The sequence below is a fragment of the Castor canadensis genome, chromosome 9 (genome assembly GCF_047511655.1).
Source record: "Castor canadensis chromosome 9, mCasCan1.hap1v2, whole genome shotgun sequence".
NCBI lineage: Eukaryota > Metazoa > Chordata > Mammalia > Rodentia > Castoridae > Castor > Castor canadensis.
This window is the reverse complement of record NC_133394.1, coordinates 46,102,065-46,116,438: the sequence shown is the minus strand read 5'-3', so window position 1 is coordinate 46,116,438 and position 14,374 is coordinate 46,102,065. Positions and strand designations below refer to the sequence as shown.

The 14,374-nt window shown below is 34.6% G+C and overlaps 1 protein-coding gene across 20 annotated transcripts in view; it reads left to right on the top strand.

Annotated features, from left to right (window-relative positions):
* The window catches only part of Camk2d (calcium/calmodulin dependent protein kinase II delta), a 294,100-nt gene that overhangs the window by 244,082 nt on the left and 35,644 nt on the right, over window positions 1-14,374 (top strand). For 3 of the 20 annotated variants that reach the window (XM_074041576.1, XM_074041579.1, XM_074041575.1), the window contains exons 13-17: window positions 1,694-1,731; window positions 3,047-3,079; window positions 5,670-5,729; window positions 7,771-7,812; window positions 10,161-10,209. In XM_074041576.1, coding sequence (XP_073897677.1) covers window positions 1,694-1,731; window positions 3,047-3,079; window positions 5,670-5,729; window positions 7,771-7,812; window positions 10,161-10,209 — 222 coding nt within the window. The remainder of the gene's footprint in view (window positions 1-1,693; window positions 1,732-3,046; window positions 3,080-5,669; window positions 5,730-7,770; window positions 7,813-10,160; window positions 10,210-14,374) is intronic. The other 17 variants (XM_074041578.1, XM_074041577.1, XM_020163015.2 and 14 more) reach the window with 9 other exon arrangements.

Sequence of the window (14,374 nt, the reverse complement as noted above, 5' to 3'; positions counted from 1 at the left end):
AAATGGGCCTTTATTAATAAATGTTTGCTTTTTATTTACCTCATAATTTCCTTTCCATCATCCTGCAAACTAAAAACTCATAACTAATGTGTGGATTTTATATCTTCTTTTAATGTCTTAGCATGAAAAACAACTGCATAACACCTCAAAATCAACTGATAACATTAGACTCAGCTACAACATCTTGTACTTGATGCTGCATTTTAGTTTTAAATGTTTTATTCATTCTATTTTCATTGCCAGACATGCTTTTTAGAATAATCTGTCCATAAATACATGGTTATAAAGTTGTTTTTATTTTTTCTTTTCTCCCTGTATGTGGAATGTATTTCTTGTGAGGTAAGGTAAATAGTAACCGAAAGGGACATTTCTGCACCTCCCAGAGCAAATTGCTGCTTACCTGAATCATTGTCTTCTCTTTGCTTGCTACTGCAATTCCAGTTATTCTGAGTTTGCTTACTAATCTACTAAGTGCCACAGGATATTATAAATGATGCTTTTTAGCTCCAGGCAGTTTTGTATCAATTGATAATAAAATTAATATCTTTATTGCTAAAGACTAAATAAAATGAACACTTTTGCATCTTTCAAATAAATTTAAAAATTATGCCAAAGAGATCATCAAAATAGTGTCCCAAATCAAAAGAAATTACATATCCATGCAGCTTTTTATAACTATGTATTTCCACTTCAGATGCAAATTCTATTTTGATTCGATTACATAACTATATATAATTAACATTAAGTGGAAGTGTGTACCTTGTCCTGCATATGGGTGAATGCTCTGCACTTGGTGTACAAATTGTCACTGACAGTTATATTATCTGCTCACTGTATGTATCTGTCCATAAGTATATTTTTGAAAGGATGACTTCACCACTTAAGATACTCAGGAAGTACAGTAATGCTAGGAATAATAAAGACTTCCCCCCAAGAAACATGAAGTGTCATATAAGACCATATGCTTTAGAGTTTTTCTGATTTAAAGATTTCATTTTATTTTATATCTTGTCTCAAATTTTATGGCTTTCATTTTACAATTTAAAGGCTTTTGTAAGGAAGCCTTTGTATTCCGATTTTGAACTGTAAAAGAATACATACTGCTATTTTTTAAGGCCAAATGCTAAACATTTTAAAAATTTGCTCTAGGTCATTTTAACTAGTTATGATTTGTAAAGCTGAAATTACCTGAGTTCAAAAAGATAAGGAGGATGTTTCACCAGGGCAAATTTTTACAAATGAGTTTTCACCCTCTAGAAAGAGGGGCTTCAGTGCAGAACTGACATGGTCACCATACTTGTGGTGTGAATGAACATGTAATTCAATCTGTCAGCTGATGTCTAAAGACTGAAACCAACTTTCTGGATTACAAAAGGATAGTCCAGTTAAAGTTCCAGTATCCTTTTCACAACCAGCAGTGAAATCAAGTCCAATAACAACAAATACTGGCAAAGTGTTTAATTTTATGCAATGAACTACATGAGAATTGAGTCCTAAATTTTTGTGGCAAAACCAGAAAAGTGATACTGAATCTCAATGTCCCGTAAGCTCGCTCTCATCAGTGTGATTTTGATAACTTGGCATATGTCGGCCATAACTCAGCCAGGTGGTAGGAGACAATAACATGCTTTATTGCCTAGCTCTGAGTTTCTGTGCATAACTCACTAAACCAGTTTTACTATCATTTTTGCAGCAGCCAAGAGTTTGTTGAAAAAACCAGATGGAGTAAAGGTAAGTTAAGTGGGTGCTCTTAAACCATTTCTGACTTTCAGATACTGGATAATTTTAAAGTGTTAAATATAAATCTCAGTAGTTCTTTCAAAAGGGCATAGCTTGAAATATGAAATAATTTAATACACAAAGATGATTAATATGTGTACTATAAAAGTTCTCTTTTCTATTTGTTTATATATAAAGTAATGATGAAAGTAATGTTTTTATATATAGCTCCTATAGAAAGTGAATATCTAAGTCCTCTCTGCTTTACTACAATCCCATGCTACCATGGTGACACAAAAAGCTGTGAAAACCAAATGTTCCAAGTAATGATGATGTGTACTTGAAGGCCACCAAAAACTGGGGGGAAAACTCACAGTGGGTCTGACAAATTGAACATCAAAAGACTAAATTTCTCTGCTTGAGCAGTTTAAAGGTATAACTGTTTTTGTGTTTCTGTCATAAGGATTAGCGACATATGGAAGGTGCATATTCTGAACAAATATTAGAATACCTTCTAAGAAGAATACAGCAGAATATTTTGATTTTTGGATTTCTAATCAAAATGATGCAACTTATTCTTTAATGAATGTGTTTTGTTTCAAGGGATTTTACTTTTAATAGAATGTAACCTTATATTTGCACAATAATATTTGTTATTTTTCCAGAGTGACACCTGAAAGTTTTATTTTTTAATCCTTTGTTTCTCTTCCAATGACAGATGCATACACTCATCAACACTTCAACTTTCTTGGAAATTAATTAGTATTCTAACATTTGAACTTGATCAAAAGGGAGGTGATCAGTTCATATTGAAAAATATAACACAGAAAATCCTTTGTCACTTCTTATGTGCATACCCAGTCATTTCGTCACCACCTGTCTATGTGAGTTGGGAGTTTCCAGAGCCATGGTGACCAAGCACCTGTGATTCCTGTTAGGATGGCATTTCCATTACCAGTTGCTTTCCTCAAACTCTATTTGTGTCTTCCTTCTGCTTATTTATCTAGTTTAGATTTCAATAATGATAGTTGATGACTGCCTTTTGCCCAGTTTTGCATTGGTAAAAAATGTGGTATTTTAAATTTTCAAAATGTTTTCTTCTGGGTTTTTCTGCACTGTTCAGTGGTGGAGAGCTCACAGTTCAATTTAGATACTTATTTTCACTACTATCCTTATATAGAAAGAAACTTCCTTAGAACTTTTTTCTTCCAGCTAATTTGTATCTCCTCTTTAAAGACAAAATTATTCTGTGTTCCATACTTTGGTACTTTAAATTCAACCGGTCATATTTTTTTTCTTTTCCTTTCTCTTTGACTGGTCAATTCAGAAAAGGAAGTCCAGTTCGAGTGTTCAGATGATGGTGAGGATCTCTGTCTGCCAGATTTCTCCTCCTATAAAAATTTACACTTAGGAATAAGACAGCTTTATTTACCTACCTGAGCGTTAAGTTGAAAAAGTACAGAATGATTACAGCTCTGTATTAACCAACTATCAAAACATGCTACCCACTTTCACATTATATTGTTTTTTCTCTGAAACTGAATTTTTTTAATATGTAAGAAGTCAAACCCTTATCCATATGCTCTTAGTGAGCTAGACCTTCTATAAGGACAAAATCCAATTTTCTTTTTGAAAATAAAGAGACCATGACATAATGAATGTTTACTCCTAAGTGAAGACACCCTACAGAATTACACTTTTTAATGAGCATGATTGCTAAATTAGAAGTGACTCATAGTTGAGACAGACTATAATACATTCACCATGGATTCTATAAATAATGTGAAAGTGATTTTACAGTGGACCCATTCTGTCTAACTACTGTAATGGAAATACATATCGATCTCAACACAATAAATTCAACACCTAACATCTTGCCCATGCCTCATAAGAATACTTCAGTTCACCATTTAAATATCGATTATTAGCTGTTTTTACAAAAGAAAAATATTCTACTTCCATAATGTAAAATGACTACATTCACTTGTATGTTTAAAAGATAGCTGTGTTGAACTCATACTTCATATTTGACTCTTTAGAAATTTTTCTATTGTTGTTGAAATGCCTCCAAAATCTTTCCCATAGTAAAAAATGATTGTTAAGCAAATTTTTTACATTATCCAAAAAAGTTTTTAAGTACATGATTGAAAGTAGTACTTGAGGTACATATCCATTTAAGTCATGTTTCCCGCATCTGAGGATAAAGAGTGGTTTCTCATTTACAGAATGAGCTTCATTTGGGAGAGAGCGAAAGGGGTGCTGTTTGTCAATGTGTGAATGTGTATGGGGGGATAAGTTTGTACTTGGACACTAAGTTTCTTAGTATTGGTATGCATTTGGAACATTTTCAATAACATGTGGCACCTAAGCCAGCAATGTTTTGCTAGGCACTCTTACTGAATAGGAAGTTGTTTGTGCATCTCTCCCCTTTTCTCTTGTATCTTATACTAACATAAGTGCATTTTCATACCTCTTTAATAGACAACATTACCTTTTACTCTTTTTGCTACAGCACAAATTTTGTGTTAAATTCTGTGCACTTGGATTCAAAGAAAGACTTTTCTGAAGCTATCTGCAAAATGTGGATTGATCGTTTAACATTTAATAAGTTTTCCAGTAAAAGAAAAGTTTAGAAGTTTTCTCTTTTCCTGCATGTCTCAGAGCACAGTGTTACAACTTATTTCAATAGTATCAATACCAATAACCACACAAATATGAATGAATAGGAAAAATATTGCATACCTACATTAATTCCTCTTGCTATCTGTCTTCCTCTCAAAACAATCCTCAAAACAATTTATGGGCATAAAGACTAGACTTACCAGAAAGCCCAAATGATTGCTTGTGTAGTCACTTGTAAATACTCATTTGGTATTCACTTATTTTATGCAGTATATGTTTCTCTTTAACTTCATAAGTAATTCATATTTATATTAAAACTGTGGTATATTCCTTTATGTAACACATAATGAAAATGCCTAAATAACAGTATAAGGAAATGAATATTAATTTATATGTATGCTTGACAACCATTATGTAATGTGTCATGCATGAATTTAAAATAATGTTGATTATTACTTTTTTAGTCTTTTATTCTTTAGTGCATAAAGCCAATTATAGTTCCAAGTTGCCACTTGTCTACAAAGAGTCTTCTTCTGTGGGCCATTACAATATTTATTAGCTCTGAGTTTCTTTTACAACATGGCTCCCACAGTGATAAAGATATCTTCTTGAAGAATAGACTCAATTGTCTAATGAAAGGGAATGACAGTACCAAGTATATTCCTCAACAGTAGCAATAACACTTTGACAGGAACCATAGTGTTTTCTTCTCAAGCAATTGTGAAAAATAAAGTTCTTTAGCATTCAGCATAAAGAGTTTGATTTCCCCATTCACAATCGAAGCTATATTTTAAAAGGAGACCCAGACTTACTTTTTTAAAAAATATTTTAATACCTACATTTTGTGAGAAGATCCAAGCTTTTAATTGGATACTTAGTGAACAAAGTCATGATGGCGTCCCAGAGACAGATGGTCTATGTGTGACTTCAGACTCAAGAACAAAATGGGGGGAAAATGAATGTATTCATAACAGTGAACAATTGGAAGCTTGGAAACAGAATCTAACTTGAGGAGTATGAAAAAAGCCATATTCACTTCATACTCTGAAACTTCGAGCTCCATCGAAGCCACTCTTTGTATGCTAAACCAAAGTAGCCACATCTGCTTTCTCATTCTACCATCACAAGCAGGTCCTATAGCCTATGTGTGATCTTTGAAGAATCCACGTGATTATCATTCCTGTCAGTCGTCACTTTGTCTTTCATGTTCATCTTTAGTGGCTCTTTATTTTCATGTCTATATCTCCATGTAGACATACTGCATATGGAGACATTGGCTACCACGGAGTTTAAGGCCTCTCTTGTTTCTATTTTCTGCATACCCACAGATAAACAACAAAGCCAACGTGGTAACCAGCCCCAAAGAAAATATTCCTACCCCGGCGCTGGTATACCTGGACTCTTTGTAACCCTTAAGTTCTTTACTGTTTTTTTGTTGTTCTTCTCATTTGCTTTCACTATTTCATACATATATTTAAATATTTTATTTCGTTGGGGTTTTTTTTTTTGCTTTCTAAGATATAAAAAGTTCATTTCTTTTGTTTTCCTTTCCTTTTTGTTATGATAGTTGTCAAGCAGTGTGTTTCTAACATGAGATTATCTCATTTCATTGTTGAACATTGTACTGGTCTCTGCAGTTGAAAGTGTTGCATGCTGCCTTAGAAATAAAGTAGAATGCGCTGTGGTTACTCTTAGCTCTTCTGATGATGATAGTTCTAGATTATGCAAAGAATGGTTTCTTCTTTTGGTGACGCAAATGTTGTCATCAAGGAGAGCTAACAGGAGATTGCTATACAACATAAAAATGTTGACCTTATTCAGAGTCCCCATTTCCCTCTCATTGAAAGACAACAACCATGGCTTTGTAAGACCTCACATACTGAGATAAAGAGGCACTAGATAATTTAAAGCTTTTTGTTGATTGTATTCTGAATTAATTTTTCACTGTTTCACTTTAATCCAAAGAATGAAATCACGTAGCATAGAACATTGAATTACCAATGGAAAACAGTTTTTTCCATCTCAGTCAAATCCACACAATTAACAAGTAAATCAGTTTATCACGTTGAGATGGTGTTATGTTAAAATTCAAAATTTGAATACTGGCACTCAGAACTCTCTGTGGCCCATAACATTTTCTTCAAACTGTTTGATATTTTGATTTGAAAGTTTCAGAAATGCTTTTTATTTGTTACTGTTGAGGATTGTTATTTTAGAGGAATAAAAAATGTTAGGAGGTTATTTCACTTGTTAACAAGTAGGTTCAATTTAAAAACACTTAAAGGCATCAACATAGCAGATTATTAGGAATGAGGGTATAGCTCAGTGGTAGAGAGTTTGCCTAGCATACATGGACCTGGGGTTTTATCCCCAGTACTACAAGAAAATGATGTCTGAGGGTTGTCAGAGGGAAGATAGCAGATCATTTACCAGTAAAAACCAATGTTGCCCGTAGAGGTAAGCAGGGAAAGGAGAAAAGGAAACAGCGTGCAGTGTCATGGTGGGAAAGTACCTGGGGTGGAAGGGAACTCAGTGGGTTACAGTAAAGCCCAGATGCCATGTCATCTTGTAAAGGAAGTGCCATTGATGCATGAACACTGAGCATTTTTTACATCAGTTATTTTGAATATTATTTTCTAACTGATCATTTTTTTGATATTATGATTGAAAGACATGGAAAGAATAATATTTTCTTTATGGAAAAACATGACTTTCCAGCGAAGGATTCTGAATATAAAGTTTATAAAAAAAATTTTTCTTGTAAATAGGAGTTAGCACAAGATTTAATAAAAGTGTGTTTCCAAATATAGTGGTTCTACGATTCATTCTAAAATAAACCTTTTAAAAATTCCTTAGAATTTCTCATTGGTTTTTGAAATGTACTCTTCAAGAGAGTCTCTTCTTTTTTTAAGTGAGGTCCAGTGTTTCTAGATTTTCCAGGTGCATTCAGCTATGTTTTAATTATGATGCCATAATTAGTTCTCAAAGCAATATAGCTAAAAATACCTGCACAAAGAATTTAAAGTCCTTTCAAAGAGTTCTATCTCCAGTGTCGATGGCCAGTTTTCTAGGGGACCTAAGTTAGCAGGCCATTCATTAAAAAGAAGGAAAGTTCTATCTAGCATAAGACTTGGTGAAACAGTGAGTGCCTCTTTAGGTCTCCAGATTTCAAAGCCTTGTCTATATACTGGTCAGGAATAAGGTCTTTTGCATGCTGCTTCTGAGTAGCGAGGTGTCCTGTCTCATGGGCTCACCAGGGACATCTTTCATCAGAGATCTTGCCAGGTGCAACCTCTGACGGCAGTAACATTGCTTTTGCTCTTGTCATTATTTAGTTTTGTCAGTTGGCTCTCTGCTCTGTCCCCTCATACTAGTGAGAATGTACTTACCAATGCGAACTATTTCTTTCTCTATTTTGTTCTCACTCAGGAGCCCCAAACTACTGTAATCCACAACCCTGATGGAAACAAGGTATTCAGAAAGAATCAACATCATCTTGCTTTAACAAGATTACACATCTCATCAAATACTCAATGCAAAATTAATTCATCATCTAAAAATAGAAAAGAAAATCTCTACCCTTTTTCTGCCATACTTTCTTTTTTGGCCTAATTGACCTAGACCTATATGTAGACTTCTTTCAAATAAAAATGAATGACAGCTTGAAAGAGTATCAATGGTATCAATGATACCTTAGTCAATGAAAAACAAAAGAGTCAGTTTAAATTTATAAAATCTTCTCTGTGTCAGGATGACTGTGCATCTTAAACAATTCTATATGGTCTTTTTTTGTTTTACCTCTTTGCCTGTCTGTGCATTGTTTGGTAGATGTGTACTGCATGAAATTTTAGAATTTCTTGCTATCATTCCATTGTCTTCAAAAATATCAACTTGAGTTCACAGGTGTTTGTTTACATTTGATGTTTCTGAGTTTTATTCTATTCTGTTGTCATAGTGGGTTTTTTGTTTTTGTTTTCAATTCCCTGTTTATAATGTTGCTATTGTTGTTTGGCACGAAGTTGAGAAAATTCGGTTTTTCTTTCTGTGCAATGTGTTTGTCATTGAGTTCTATGCATTTCTGTAACAGACATTTAACTACTTATGTTAAAGGAAGACCAATGCGCTCTACCTATTGGAGACTATTTGTACATCATGTTCACAAAATAACAGCACTTGCATACATGTTTAGAGGACAAAAGGAGACATTTTCTGAGTGTATTCCATGTTTCCGGTTTATTCCTTATTATACATAATTGTAATCTCTTAAGGGAGGAAAAAATGCTTCATCAGGCTTTTCTTAAATATAGTCATGGGTCTTCTCCTTACTCTTAGGCTTAGAATACACATTTCCTCTCTGGTTCAACATTAGTTGATCGATTTTAAAACCATTAAAGTAAAAACACATGGAATGCTGTGGTTTTTTATAGCATGTATGACACCAAGTGCCAAGTCCCTAAAAGACTTGAGTCAGGGCTGTCATACGTGAGACGATTTTGTAATAGCATTAGCAAATAAAAGAGCAAGCGTAACGGCTGGAGTGGACACTTCCATAATTCTAGCTCTGTCATTTGTAAGAGTTGCTGCATGGTATTTCTTGCTGACATGAATTACTTTATTTTTGAAGTGCATGAGTTTACCTTCGTTTTGTGTTTAAGTCTGAATGCTGTGTCACATTAAGAAACGCATGAAGACTTCCCTTTGGTTTTTTGTGTGTATGGAGACTCTGGGTACATCTTTAATTAGTTGATCCCTTTGGTTTAAATAATGTACAGATATTTATATAAATAGATCACTTTTTAAAATAATGAATCTAAAAGGACACTGGTATTTGCATCACTTTCCAAAATCTGGTTTTCATCACTGAGCATATAGTTGTTGATGGGAACTTGGTTTCCAATTAGTTTCACCTCTAGTCTTTAATCATTTCAAGTAGAAAATTGGGTTTTTCTTATAAATATTGTAAAACTTTCTTTGCTAGAAAATATCTTATTAGTATATTTTTAATGGAAACGCTTATCAAACCATTTGAAAAATGTATTATAATACTGGAAGTTACGGTGTACTTTTAAGTGTGCTTACTAATCTTCAACTTAATTTGTAGTTTTACAAAGAAAGAACTTTGTCTTTTCTTTATGGGAGAAGGTTTCTTATCAATGACAGCTAGTTTCTAATTTAGAAAATGATGAAAAATATCTAATTTACCTTGAAAATAAATTATTCATTATAATTCCATTGTGCTCATCATAACCATGAAAATTCTTAAAACCTCTTTCAGCCTATCTCAGCTTAATACTCTCAGCTTTGTCATCAAATGATGCAATGAAAGATTTTCTCTCCCTACAAGGGAGTAAGGTAGACTGTAAGTTCAGTATTTAATATAGTTCCTGACACAAAGGTACTGTTGATTGATTAGCTGGGAATAAAAATTATTCTATTTGAATGTTCAGATGCATTCAGCTAATGTATTTGATTTCCCATGAACACACACACACAAGAAGCACCTTATGAAACACTGTAACACCAGCACATCTTACACAATTGTCAAAACAAATTGCATACTTCAGCTTCTTCTACAAATCACCTGGATTAAAAGTGCATCAGAGATCAGACAACCAGAGTACTCCCTTTTTTAAATGTTTGCAGCATCTGACATTTGTTTCTGTTAAAAACCACTTCATGTATTTGTCCATTGCATGTCAGCATATGCACACAGCCTGCTGAAGAATTTTGCATGATATGTTTAAATCATTAGCCGCTGTTTTATGACGAAATCAATCTATTCATTGTGTGCAACTTACAACATGTTTTCTTCTCAACAGGAGTCAACTGAAAGTTCAAATACAACAATTGAGGATGAAGATGTGAAAGGTATGATTGAACCATAACTGAATAATTCTAACTTAGAGCTCCACAGATAGCAGAAAGAAAAATAAAATTTCTTTGAAATAATCATTAAGTTTAGGAAGGAGGCTTATCCCAAAACACAAAATTAATTTTCTTTTTATAAGTATTATTTCAATAATATATGCATAGTGGTTCTGTCAACTATTTCCCATTATGTACTATATTTTAAACTATAAGCAACATTTGATCTGTTCAAGCTTCTTATTGCAATGACGAGTAATAACAATTTGGATAAATAATAACAAATTATACATGTCAATTCAAAGTATATAAAATGTATATAGATGTTAGGTATATCCATGAAAACTGTCTAGAAAATAAGAATACAAAAAAATGAAAATAACATCTTTTTAAACTCTTGATGGTCTCAAGTGAGTATCAGTGGAGTTTTGTATTTGGCAGGCTTTTTATCCTAGGTTTCACATATATTCCTAATATCTTCTTGGCCACCATTTTGCTTGCTGAAGTATTTTTTTAATAGCTGTTCTAGAAGCTATTCTGAAAAAGAACAGTAACAATAGAGACATTCAAAACAGACATATTAAAGGAAAAGAATTATTTTAAAAATTGAAAGATGTGATCATCTTTCCAGATAAGGTTTAATTAATAATTTGCCTAACAATGTCACCAAAGTGGCATTAACAGTAGGTGGCACTGATAAAATATGGCCTTAAAAAGTTGTATTCATGTTATTAGAATAAAGAACCAAGAAATTCTCAGTTCAAGAAGACATGGGCGATGTAGGAAATAAAAATGACTATCCACCACACGTTGCCCATCACCTCTGCTGACTTCATCCTTTTGGGTTGAATAGAACAGCTGATGCTATCAGAGTACGCTCTATTTATATTACGAGAGCACTGACCTGACTCTGCTAGAGGTAGTCAGTCATTAATTTTTACAGTGCAAAGGTGGAGAGCTGTGTCAAGAATTTTATTTAGTAGGCCTATTCATCTCATTCATGCCCCTGAGCTAAAATTTGACCTGAAGTAATTTTATGAATCATTGATGCCAGTCACATTAGATAAAGAGATTTTTTTTTTAACCAAATGAACAGATGTGCCATTTAGATTTCCCGTTGATTCAGGAAGCATTATCTTTACAAGTAGTTTAGGTTCATTAACTCTTCCAACTAAGCAAAATGTTTTAGATGGTTTTCACCTTCTTCCTTGGTCAAGTTTCAGAAAGTCTGTACATTATCCACTAGAGAGACTGAAGTTTTAATAACTAAATAAAATTAGAAGTATACAAACAACACCCACTGTATGCAGTTCACCTAGGAATATGTTTAGACCTTAGTGATTATGAGGAGGGTTTTAATAAATGAGCTTTCTCACCAGAATTTGACTCTTCAGTTATTAAATGCCAATTCAGGATTACCGGTATTAATTTATGTAAATATCAGTGTAGAAAAAGAGTCCCTCACCTGTGCATGCTTACACACACCTGTAATCCCAGCACTTGGGTTGCTGAGGCAGGAAGATGGCAAGTTCCAGGCCAGCCTGGGCTACATAGCAAGGCCTTATGTCAAACCAAATTTTTAAAAAATGACTCCCTCAGGAATTTCACAAATGGAGACATTATTCATCTTTCTAGTTATGATGAGTCTAAATTCACCAAATATCAAAGAAATTAAGCATAACATTGAAATAAAAAGAAATGTTCAGTTGATTATTGAGCGCTGGGTCCTTTGGTTTATTTTCTTGAAACCGGTGAATTAGTTAAGTTTCTGCTTAATTTTAACAGCATGGATATGGCCACAGATAGATTACGGTACTAGGCCTCCTTTGTGTTCTGTAAGACTTGTACAGCCTTTTGGTAGCTAACGCATTTAAAACTGAATGATATCAGAAATCTTTATGACTAGAAGACGCTTTGAAAGATCACCAGGCCCTCACTGCAGCTGAAACACAGGTGGGAATGAACCTATCAACCATAAATGATTTTAATGTATTGATTATGCTGGTGACCTGTGCACGGGACTCTCTCCAGTCATCAGTGTCCAGTATTCAGGAAAGACCCTGGCATAGTTCTGCAGTTGAATGAGTATGTTCTTTTCTCTTCACCTCAGAATTTGCTCTAGCTCTGGATAGCTTAATAGGAAATGTGTTTACTATCTAGTTCTCTTAGAACCCAAAATTAACTATTATTTGTGGGCCTCATGAATGTTAGGCAAACACTTAACTACTGAGCTACATCCTCCGCCCCCAAATTTGCCTAGATATCTTACATCTAGAGATTTACAAAGATCATTATATACCTGACCAAAATTACAAGACCATATCATATCTAGAAAATCACATTCTTCTTTCCACAAATAGTGTCTGACCTTACCCTTGTATACAATCTGGTTTCAGGGTGAAACACCACATTTTTCAACAAACTCCTTTAGGCATGATCCCATGGCACAGTCTTACATGCTTACACAAGCTCTCTTCCACTCCTGCGGGCTATCTCACGTGAGGAGTCTATAACACCAGCACCTAGACATATAGCCCCTTGACTACCTCATCACCTACTTCCCAGAAGCTATTGTGTTCTCTCCACCCTAAAGAGCATGAGGTGAATCAACAGTATAGGTCCTTCCAACCTCTTTAGGGAAAAGGGGGAGCAGTGGACAGTCCAGCTGTTCTCAAAGAGAACATAGAGGAAGGAAAGCAGAAATAGGAAATAAATTAATGGTACCTCACAGTCAAAAACTTGGAGCACCCCACGAAGCCAATGTTGGTTAGATCCATTTTTCTTTAACTGTTGATCTCTATTCAGAATGGTCTGTGGTTATCTGAGGCCCCAATCTGTGTATTGCTTTTGAACTGTATCTAGGCTCAGTTTCTTCGCTCATTTAGAAAACATTTATCGAATGCCTGCTATTTGCCTAACTTCCATGTTTCTCTTTGTGAGCTAATCATAGTCAAGTTTTGACTCCATCATTCAAAGACACAGAGTCAAAACAGTCTTCTATATGCTTTGTGTGGATCTTTTTGGTATAATTTAGGCCCATTTCTCTTACTTAACAAATATTAAGAAAACTTAGTGAAAAAGTGAGACTCAAGACAAATGTATGTTTTTAAACTAAACTTTTTAAAATTTCTTTTCTCTTAAAAAACTTCAAAATCCAGGCATAGTGGTTCATGCCTGTAATACCAGCACTTGGGAGGCTAAAGCAGGAGGCCTGTGAGTTCAAGGCCAGCCTGGGATACATAGAAAGACCCTATGTTGAAAAAAAAATAGATAAAACTTCAGTATTGAGTTATAACCACATTTTCCTTCCCAAGCTTGCAGTCATCCTGTAGGACTGCCTTATTTTGTAACTCTTACTTTTAAAGAGCTTTTTAGAGTTTATGTTTTCTTTCTCCAAAGTCAATATGTTCACTTCCTAAAGTTGACCTTTTGCACAACTTCCTAATATTTTCCCGTATCCAAAAACTAAATGCTATTTCTGATGCTGTGTCAATAAACTCAGCAGCAAATTCAGTGTCATGGACAGAAACTGAGAGTTTGAAAACAAATAAAAATCTTAAAAAACATAGTCACAATCATTAAAGCACTGTGGTAATAGCCCATCATACACCAAAAAAGAAAATTCTCCCACTAGAACTATCTTGTATTTTCATTATATAAGGTTTTAGGCCAAAATTGTTGAACTAGCCTTGAATGCATTTCCGGTAAAAGATTAATTTCAGGTGTTTGGGACAGGGGTCAAGTTAACCTTTCACTGGTAGTGCTCCTCTGTACAGGTGTGCTGTGCCCAAAGTCAATGATACTTAGCAATGGTCCTTTCCACACTGCATGCATTTGAAGACTGTCCTTTAGTTTGTGGCTGTGGCCACAGTTTACAGGACCTGCCTCTGTATGCCACAATGTCTGTCCACCTCCTAACCTGCCCAGCACCATAGCTCAGGGTCAGCTCCCACTTCCTGATGAATACACATCCATTCCGTCCATCTGTAACTCTTTCCCAGCATGCCAGAGTTGTGCAACACATTGAAGTTAGGCTCCTGGGTGTCCTTGTCATCTCTGTCACTCATCCTGCTTCCAGCTTCTCACTTCAGCTCGCCACTCAGCAGCCGCTTGGATCTTTTGCTGTATATCATCCTCCTTACAGGTCTAGACCTGTCTCCAGGCCTGT